A 10,736-nucleotide genomic window follows, 5' to 3' on the forward strand; every position below is an offset into this window, starting at 1 on the left:
AATAAAATATGAAACTATAGCCCATGAATATATTTAAGGCTTAGCATCTGAAACAAGGAACTATTTTTACAAAAGACAAAGTTTTGGTCTCACTGACTCAAATGTTTAAAAAGTGCATTTTTTGGTGCTGAACGCTCACAACCTTTTAAAAATGTACTACACTCTAACTCCTTATAATATGAAGTAACGACTAGTCGACTATTAAATTAGTCGTCGATTATTTCAAGTCGATTTGTCGTCTAATTGTGGCAGCCTTAAATGACATAGAATAGATGGAGTGAACTTCAACTACAACTCTGACAGGTTTGTTTACAGAAAATGTGAAGTGAATGATTTTATTTTACATTGAATAGCTAAAAATGAATTTGCATCATTTTTTAAACATAAGGAAATATGTATGATTTTTTATTCTTTATTAAAATAGTTTGGTTAAAAAAAGAAGTAAAAAATCCAGATGTGTGAAAGTTATCAGAATGGGAACATATTGAGATGCTTTTTCTTCAATTTGTTACAACTACCACAATAAATAAGCTTCTGGCTCCTTTTTTTTTAAATAAAGTTTTTATAAATAACAAATCATCAACGTTGATTTTTTTTGTATAAGATGTGAAAAGAGTGAATGTAAATGGGAATTTGTGTGTAATTTTTGTGTGTTTGGAGTGTGTTTACCTGACAGAGAGCTGATGTGTTCGCTGGAGTCGTCTTTGCTGATTCCATCCTCCTCCGTGATGTTGCTCATGGGCACGTTGAGACTCAGACTGTCTTCATCTGAGGGCTTCAGGGGACAGCAACAGTCAGCTTCAACACTTACTCTTTTCACACAAATGAAAGATACTTTTTAGTTATCTTTCAGCAAAAAAAAAACGGCTTTTTATTATCTCTGTGCAAAATGATGTTTGTAGAAACTAGAAAATCTTAACTTTCCAAACTCTATTTTCTTTTTTTATTTATATATTTTTTTCATCAGAAATAACCTAAAAAACAACATTTTTTTATTGTTTTTTATTTAAAAAAAGGCAGAGATCCACATCAGGCTTCTTTCACATGTGTCCAGGATTTAATAACATTTTTTATTAAATCAACATTCAAATCTAGATTAAACTCCATTCTGTAGTTTTTCATGTTAGGCTGTAAAGTTTATCTAAGTCGTTTTACAGCCTTGTTTCATTCGTTGGCATGACAACGGGGAGGCACATGCAAGATCCTGAGATAAATCCACTGTCCTGCTTAAGCTTTGACACTGAGCGTGTGCAGAAATGACATGTTTTATAGAAGAGATGTGAAAGCAGATGGTTGGAACGGTGATGAACATTACATTTTAATGACACAGAAAGATTCAGTACCTCAGTAGCAGACAGCCTCTTGTCTCCGTTGTCACTCCCGACTCCCGAGTCACAGTCCTGCTTCTTCTGCTGCTCCATGTCCTCCACACTGCCGACACATTTCACAGGTTACACACCTCACACACTCACAGCAGGAGCGTGTGGAGCTTGAGGAGAGTCTGGCTCCGCCCCCTTTCTGGCTGCACTCTTCTAGAAGTCCTTTCTGCTCAGATCAGAAGCTGAAGCTCATATGTTTTCACCAGGATTACCTCACTTAGTTTTACTTCATTAGTTTGACTTTTGTCAGAAGATGAAGATAATAACTGGATCCCACTGGCCTCACATTTACTTCTGAGACATCAGTCACGTTGGAATGACTGAACCTTTCAAATGTATTTTCATACAGCTCTGAATAAGGAGGAAAATACATCAAATCTACTTGTTGTATAAGAAAAAAAAGAACATTTTGAGGTTTTTATTTTAAAACTGTTGCAATTGTTCACATTTTAGTGCCAACTGCACAAACGGGATGATGTCCTTCAGGAAAAAAAAAAACACAACTTAGAGAAACGCTGCGTTCACGTGATGTTGGAATGATCGGAAAAAGGAGTGTCTGACTTGGAAAAAGCAACAAAGACAAAAGTCAGTTTATTTATAGTCCCCCACTATGGAAAGACACCAGAAAATAAAACATTAAAAAGGGTTATCAATATCATTTATTCCAGTTTGGTGGGCCAGATTAATTAGCTTGAAGGGCCGCATTTGGCCCCCGGGCCAAAGTTTGCTCTAAATCGTTCAAGTTTTGAAATTATTGGTTATTTTCTGCATGGAGGTGGTAGTATGATGGTCTGAGGTTGTTAAATGCATTGCACTGATGAATAAAGGATTTTTAGTTTTCTACTCAATCAAGTTGAAAACATTTCAAGTCGTCCAGATCTTCAGTATTCCAGTAGAGATGTCAGAAGGGAAATGGTCAGATCATCTTTGGATTTATTTTCAAAGCATTCCCTGAGGTCTTTTAATCATGATTATGATGTTTTTAGCTAAAATAATAATTAAAAAAACATCCTGAGTTGGAAAGTTTCTGCAGAGCAGCAGGAGTTCATTAGAGATTTATCTCTGAGTTGTGGGCGGGCTTTTTTAATCTGTTCCTGATTCACAGTGATATGAAAACAAAAATACAAAGAATTTTCTTTGTTTGTGTTCTCCATCATCCAAAAATGCTACAAGAACATATTAAAAACACCAAAAACACAGAGTAGGTCTTAGACTCTGTGTTTTTCTGCCATTTTTAGCCCCATCCCAGTGTGCCACAATCACAGCTATGATCCACTCCAGCTATAATCAGACAAAAGGTTATGAGTCACAAAACGGACCCTCCTTCACGCCGTACACATCAGCCGACGGACAATGCTGAGTTCAGAAGACTGGCCGTGCGTGTTTTATTTTGGCAGGACGTCTTCTCTGATGCAGCCTGACAGAGACAGAGCCCAGTCCTGAGCTCATCTGGTTTACTTTACAGGTTAATGGAGTTTTAAAAATAGCATAAACTGGTTTCTGGCTCCTGTGAGGGAGCAGCAGTCTGCTCTGGAAAGACTTGCTTACTGAGACGGCTGCTCTGCATCCACACTGTGTCACAGGTCCATAACATGACCCTAGAAATGCGGTTACAACAAACAAAAGGAAAACACAGTTGAGTGTAGGAAAAACCAACAGCACCCTGTTTGAAGTTCACGCTAAAGACGCTTCATACTGTAAGTCTGTTAGCATTTCTCCCTGTGAGCTCCTCAGTCGTGGAGGTCCACAGAACCCCCAGGGCTTCTGCACATCTTCACTTCTTACTGCAAGAGTAACCTCAGTGATCATGTCAACCTTCTGATGCTTTTTCAGCTCTTTGTGGCTCCAAGCTGAACTCCCAACCCAATATCACAGTCTCAGTGAAGGTTCTCACTCATTCAGGTGGTGTTATAGCAAATGGACTTGAAATCTTTGACGCTTTTTTTTTTTTTTTTTTTTTTTTTTAAAAAACAAGTCCCAATTGCTGCGGTTTGAGAAGAGGGTGCTGGTTTGTTAGTCTCATGAGGGGGCAGCTCAACACGGATCTGTATTGTTACTAAGAGACTACCAATAAAGTTCCATACAAAGTGGAAAACTTGAATCAAAGTATAGAAGAATTAAAAAGCTGATTATAAACTGCTATTTTATAGTAGATTATGGACAAATCAAAGAGCTGGATGTTTGGGAGAACGTCCTGAAGGACATGTTTTTAGTGCCTTCCTGACAGATGAATGACTCCCTCTGTTTTCATTTCATGGATTACTTTTTCAGTTCTTTTTCCAGAGACTTCTCTGCTGCGTTCATATGAGATCAGCACCGCTTTATTTGTTTCACCATTCCTGAGTCGGTGCTGACATTAAAGCTTTTTCTAGCCTGGATTAGAAAGGAAAAAGAAAAGCAGCATAATGGAAGGAGGGCTTTTAAAGGACATGTTGGTGGAGCAGAGCGTAAGTGCATTTTCTCTCCAGGAATAGAAACACTTCTGTCGGCCCACGTGCTTTCCAAGAGTTCAGGAGCTTCTGCAACAGGAACTCGGCTTCAGATGAGCAGGAAGGAGCGGCAGGGCTTCTGTCTCCATCATGTCGTGTTTCATCTCATCTTCTCTGATTTCTTTATGTCACTTTTGAAACGGATTCTTCTTTGTTCCACTTATTGTGTGATTCTCCTGTGCCTTTCCATACATTTTTAGGTAAAACTCAATCACACTTTCAGCGATTTCATCAATCTTGGTAGGAAAACATTCAGCTTGTTCATAACATTATTGCTTGTAATTTTGGTATTCATAAACTTTACAGATTTTGAAATGTTGAGCGAAATATGCCCCATAGAAAATTCATGGGAAATTGCTCAAATCCTTTTAAAACTTGGTGCACTTTGAAACTTGTTAACTTCCGTAAGCTTTCAGCCATAGGCACCGTTCAAACTTTAAAATGTTCAGCAACAACTGGCTTTTTTAAGGCTAATTTGGAGTTCAGTTTTTAATTCAGCAACATGGTGGCTGTTTTTGGCTAATTTAGAATTTTCTCCAGTTTTTTTTACTAATTAGGAGTTTAGCTAATATTTTAGCTTTATCCTAGTTGTTTTGGTAAAATTAAACATGTTTTCAGGGTTTTTTAGGCTAATTCAAACTTTAGCTAATATTTCAGCTTCATGCTAGCTGTTTTGGCTAATTCAGACATGTTTCCAGTTTTTTTTTCAGGATAATTTGCAATTTAGCTAATATTTCAGCTATATGCTAGATGTTTTGGCTAATTTAGATGTGTTTCCTTTTTTGTTGTTTTTAGAATAATTTGGAGTCCAGCTAATATTTCAGCAACATGCTAGCTTTTTTTATCTGATTCAGCCATTTTTCCCTTTTTCAATCATTTGGAGTTTAGCTAATATTTTAGCATTATGTTGGCAAAATTAGACTTTATTCCAGGTTTTTTGGGAAATTTGGCATTTAGCAAATATTTTATCAAGCTTTTAACCTCAGCATTTTCCGCTATTAGCTTCAGCATTTTTTGCTAGCTATCAGTTTCAGCATTTTCATCTATCAGGTCTAGCATCTTCAGCAGCCTCATTCAGTTAACAGCATTCACACTAACATTATCGCAGGTAATGCCATATGTGTAGTTAGTACTTTATTTTGTTGGTCTGTTAGTGGACTGTTGTATTTGTTTAAAATCTTTCACATATGTAGCTAGACGTCTTGTACTGCTGACAATCAGACACTCATTTCATCGTCTTTTCTTTGTCCCATAAACAAATCATTCAAATGCATTTCTTTATGTTTTTTCTCCTCACTCATTTGCTGGCTGTCGTGTTTCTTTTACTGTTAAGTTCCACTCTGGTCTTCATTTTTTCACTTAAAACATCTCCTCATGTTTACTCCTCCTCACCCTTCACTCATGTGAAAGCTGAAGAGTTGTTTACTTTTTCCTTTGTCCGTCATTCATCAGAAACCGTATCGGCTCATCTCTCTGAGCCTGTGGGCCAGCAGACAGTCACACATGAGGGGATCACTTTCAGCTGACTAATGGGCGATTTGGCTTCAAGCTGTAGAGCAACAAATCAGTCCACTGTTCCCAGCCTCTCCCACAATGCAACACTGAGAAAACCAAATAAACATCAAGTTTTAAACTGAGTGTGATTCTGGTGGATTTTTCTTTTTTTTTAATGCATCAAGAAATTTCTCCAGGAATCTTCCAGATAATCAATAAATACAAACTTTCTCATCACTTATATATGTGTTTAAAAAAAAGCAAATACCAACATTTGTTTTCAGTTCAAGCAGTTATAGATCTGAATTCTATATTGACGGTTTTATATCGCTTTAAATGGTTCAACCCAATACCTTTTGGAAGGAACGATTAATAACATTTGAATAGTCAAGTTGATGAAAGGCAGTAGAGGAGAATTCACCTCTACAACTAAAAACTAACCCAATTAACCCAGTTCTGACACCATGCTCACCGATTTCACCAAGAATAAACCTAATAAATATAAACATTTTACAAAGACTATTTATGAATCCACTGTGTTCTGATGATGAAAACTTGGATGATTACAAATGGTGATCAATTTAAATTCATTTTTCCACATTAAAAATTGTTCAAATGCAATGTATTGTGGTCTATTTTCGCAGAGACTTCTGGGTAGGGCACTGGGTTTTGGAATTGTACCCTGGTAAAATGGTGAGCGCCTTATATAGTGCACTAATAGTGCAAGAATTCGGACACAACCTTTGGCAAAAACACACAACAAACATTTCTCAATGATGCTCAGCGCTGAGGTTGCCGTGGTGACCGACCTGCCAGTACCGGGCCGCGATAGGTTGAGTCGCTCCATGACGGGCAGGTATAGAGAATCGGGCATCTTCTCACTGCGACACGCTTCGATGCTCAGGTATTTGAAGATGTGAACTTTGCCTTTTATGCAGATCTGGAAAGAGGAGAAAGAGTTTCATCAGGTTGTAAATTGACTCTCTTAACTCTTCAAAACTTTTTTTACACAAGCGTTGTGACATTTTTTTTCCTATGGAACAAAAGAAGAATGCTCAGCAGCCAAAGAAACACATTAAGCTTGAACCTGTTCTCCATCTGTCCCTTTAGCTCCTGCATTTCATTCACGTAACCGCTCAATGAGCTTTCTGGATCGTTCCAAGAACACCGTGCTTTGGGTTTAGAAAAAGCTGTTTTTAAGAGTGATGGCTCAGAAAGTGATGTTAAAACAAATAAAAATAAATAAATAAATAAATAAATAAAAGTATTTGAATACAACACTAAATTCTAAAAATTTGAGTTTTGTTACAAAGTTGAGACAAACTTCATGAAGAGGCCCTCAGTGACTGACCCGACAGGAGCATGTGTGCGGGCGTACCTGTGCAGGTGGACTCTGCAGTGGGTTGTTCTCTAGCTGGAGTGACTGGAGATGCCTCATGTTTCTGTAGCACACTGGGATGGTGGACACTTTATTGCAGGAGAAATCAAACTTTACCAGCGGAAGGTCGGCCAGGTCTGCAGGAAAACACAAACGTATTTACATTCAGAAAGAAAACCAAGACTGGACCGACAGAGGACGAGTGGAGAACATCAGGAAGGACGACGGTTCACTTTTTCCACACGTTTGAGGTGACTTTAGGATCTCATGACTGAAACTATAAATGTATGTGTTCAACCGGCTCTGACTGGTAGAAAGCACAGCTTTAGAAAACCCTTCTTCTGCGCCTGTAAATATTTGTTGAGACATTTTTGGAGGAAAACTGATGATATGTGTTTGCTTTTTAAAGATCTCTTCATGTCTAAACTGACTTCATTGTATGATGAAGACTGCAGCAAAATAAAAGCGGCCTTTACTGAGATTTCTATGTAAATGCTGCTCTATTAATAAAACACACACAGTACTAAAACCAGCAGCTGTTAGTACTAAAAGTATTCTTAGAAAATGTACCAACACAAGATTGATTCTTTCTTCTTCTTTTTAATTTAAAGTCTTTTTTATTAGAAGAGTAAGAACTAAATGAACCGTAAACTACAGTTTTCTTAATTTAGGTAACAGCTAAAAACCACCACCGTGATTCCCACCAATCAGAACAAAGAAGTGATTGTTTGGAGTTGTTTGTGGGTAAATGCCTCCAGTACCCCAAACCCAATAAACCTGGAGGGCTGGGAGCCTTTGAACTGTGTGTCTGATCTTTAGCTGGAAAGATGTCTGACCAGCCTCTGAACACGAAAACATCCAGATTGGAACATTTTTAATCCTAAATGACCTTAAACGGTCACGTGTTAACAAGCCTTTTATTCACTACCAAAAAACAAACAAAAAACCTTCTCCAATGAAAATTGTGTTTTTAACATGTTCTTGTGCATAAAGAAAATTACATTTACCTCTGTTTTTCTGATTTTTTTTTTTTTTTTTATTCAATCATTGCGAATAAGAAGATAAAAAATGATATTTGAAAAAGCCTGTAGGTGTGACATCAGAGCGACTACACCAAGCCACAAGCTCCAATCTGTTGCAGACAAACTGATCCATGAACGTCTTTGTTTTCCTCATTTGGGCGGAAATCTGGATCAGAACTGGTCCGCTGGATAACTCTACTATCGCTCGCTGTTTTTGTTGTGCCACTAATGTTAAGGTGGAGTTGTGAGGGGCTGTAAGCTACCGGGAGCGAGTGTAAACAGGTGGATGATGGGAATGGGGCGGGCTTACTCTGTGCCGATGGTACCGCCCACAATTCAGACTTCTGAACTACTGCCCAAATTATGCCTCAGAAAACAAAAAAGTAGAGCTGGGGTGATAAAATCGATGAATCGATCTGAGCTTAACAGATCAATAATCGATCCATAAAAATAGAGATCGATCTAACGAATAATGCTAAAGTCTGCTAGCTTAATGCTAACGTATAATGAAATTTCCCATAGGGTGGCTAACGCTAACTCTTGGTCGACCTAAACATACATTACTGACTAAATGAACATTTTATAAACTCACAGGCATGAATTTTCCAAACTATTTTTAAGAAAATATTCTTTGAAGTAATCATTGTGGTCTAAAACATCATTTTTTGCTCAGACTTTCTTCAGATTTATTTGGCCATTGCAAGGTGAAGTGAGTCATTGTTGTTGTGCTTTATATGAAGTGTAATGAGATCATTTGATTGGAAATTTATAATAACAGACTTTTTAAAACACTCAAGTCCATGTCATCTCCTGATTTGAATTGTTATCTTATTTTTCTAAGGACAATCGGATCAGAACCAACAGAAACGAAGAACTCCAGGCTTTACTTCTAAACCTGACAGGGTCTCTGAAATATTTGTCTGAGCAAAAAGAGCGGGATGTTTCATGAAGAAATGGGACTGAAAATTAAACATAATTGCTTTTTCTTCCCTCCAAACATCTCATAAGTTTATAAAAAAAGAATTGATGATACACTGTAAAAAGTTAAATATTGGAACAAATTCTTAAAAAGTTCTGTAATTTGTTAAATTCAAAAATATTTGTTTTTACGTTGAGTTAAAAAGTCCAAATTTTAATTTGATGAAAACTAATCATTTTAAATGTAACAAATTACAAAGGTATTGTTATTGATCCCTCGTTCACTTATTTGGGCATTTGGAAATAACATTTTTCATCTTTTATATTGTAAACCAGCAGAAAACAATTGAAATATTTGACCAAGATAATGCAAAATAAACAACTTGATTTTAATAATCCTATTTTTGCAGAAAAAAGATTGTGGTGTGTTATTAATTCGACCACATTAACCTGCCACAACACATTATACTGAATTATCAGAGTCTCAAACAACAGGTAACATTTTGTTACTAATCTAAAGCATAAACCTTAATCCTCACCGTTTAAAATCTAACCAGTGCAGTCTGAGGATTTATAAACTTTTATAGGGGATTTGTTTTTTTAACCAGCAAGCTTTTGACAATTTGACATTAAAGTCTATTAAAGCATTTTTTCCTCAAATTCAATTCAAATCTATAAAAAGTTAAAGTTGAAAACCATCATGAAAACATTCTGAAATCATGATTTAAAGTTTACTTATGAGTCTTTGCAGGTAATAAAAAACATGAAAGAATGTGTTTAAAGTTTGTAAAATCCTGTTAGATTACGTCATCCTCCACATGAGGGACCCCCACTGTCACATGACTACCCTTCAGCTGCTGACTAACACTTTCTAACTTAATTTCTCCTAAATAAATGTTCATGTTTACTAAACGGACAGATGTAAAGCTCGTCTACTGTGTGGTTTGAGTTTGTGGAATGATCGGCCCTGCAGGCCCAGCACTGCTCCGTCTGATCCCATCAGACATCCAGCATGACTCTCCACTTCCCAGATCGCGTCTAAATTTAGTCTGCTGGAAAAATGCAGAAGTTGAAGCTTAAAAAGGAGGAATGAGGTCATGCTTTTTCACAGACTGGGGACTGAATGAAACACATTTTGTGATGCAGGCTGCACAGATCGTGCACCATTTTAACATTTTTAAATATTTAAACAGCAGCAGAGTTCTAACATTTGCTAAGTTGAGTCGGAGCTGTTTGGAAAGGGTTGATCCGCTGGCGGTAGAACGCACCTTCTGGCAGGACGCAGAGGAGATTCCTGCGGACGTTCAGCTCTCGCAGAGCTTTGAGTCTGCCGATGTGTCGAGGAAGAGCTGTGATCTCGTTGCAGCTGATGTCCTGCACAGAGCACAGCGGCAGCACAACGTCACATTTCATCCGCTTCACAGTTTTCACGTTTATTGGAGAGCTTCAGGACCAACCCAGAGGACGACCAAAAAAAGCACTTTGGCCTTTTTGCTCGATTCAGACTTTGTTAAGCTTTTGATCAAAAGTTTCCCTTCCTTTTTCTTTTGTCATTATGAATTAAATGTAATGATAAAAAAACAACATTTTACACTCTTTAACACATCCAAGCTCAGGTCGAAATCACATGTAGATTTAAAATAGAAGTGACCCCAGGATGGAGCCCTGGGGAACTCCTTTCACCCCTCCTTTGTGCCTCTCTGGTTAAAGAAAAATACAATATTTTTCCTTTTAAGCAGTAACATTTTTTTCAGATTATATGGAACACCAAGTAAAATAAAACAGTCAAACTTTATTTAACTCATTCTTAAACAGTTGAAGTACACATCACTCTGCCAGTCTCTGGACTACAGTACCCAGAATGCTCCACTGAGCAGAGCTGATTCTTGGTCAAACTAAAAAGATTTGACAGATTTTTGTGCACCATGTACCACAGAAAATCAACTGGAGGTTAATAAGAAAATCAAGAACTCAAATTTGAAGCTGAATTAAGGATGGATTAACCAACTTAATTGTCTGATTGCTGAAAGCAATCAGAGTATGTTGTTGTAATTCT

At 37.3% G+C, this 10,736-nt stretch overlaps 1 protein-coding gene across 10 annotated transcripts in view; it reads right to left on the reverse strand.

The window, feature by feature from the left end:
* lrch1 (leucine-rich repeats and calponin homology (CH) domain containing 1) overlaps positions 1 to 10,736 on the reverse strand; it is a 106,588-nt gene that overhangs the window by 41,913 nt on the left and 53,939 nt on the right. For all 10 annotated transcript variants that reach the window (XM_024286082.2, XM_024286079.2, XM_024286080.2 and 7 more), the window contains exons 4-8: positions 9,949 to 10,054; positions 6,741 to 6,877; positions 6,172 to 6,302; positions 1,344 to 1,431; positions 670 to 775 (exon numbers count right to left, since the gene is read on the reverse strand). In XM_024286082.2, the coding sequence (XP_024141850.1) occupies positions 670 to 775; positions 1,344 to 1,431; positions 6,172 to 6,302; positions 6,741 to 6,877; positions 9,949 to 10,054 (568 nt within the window). The remainder of the gene's footprint in view (positions 1 to 669; positions 776 to 1,343; positions 1,432 to 6,171; positions 6,303 to 6,740; positions 6,878 to 9,948; positions 10,055 to 10,736) is intronic.

This window comes from Oryzias melastigma, linkage group LG21 (genome assembly GCF_002922805.2).
Source record: "Oryzias melastigma strain HK-1 linkage group LG21, ASM292280v2, whole genome shotgun sequence".
Lineage (NCBI taxonomy): Eukaryota > Metazoa > Chordata > Actinopteri > Beloniformes > Adrianichthyidae > Oryzias > Oryzias melastigma.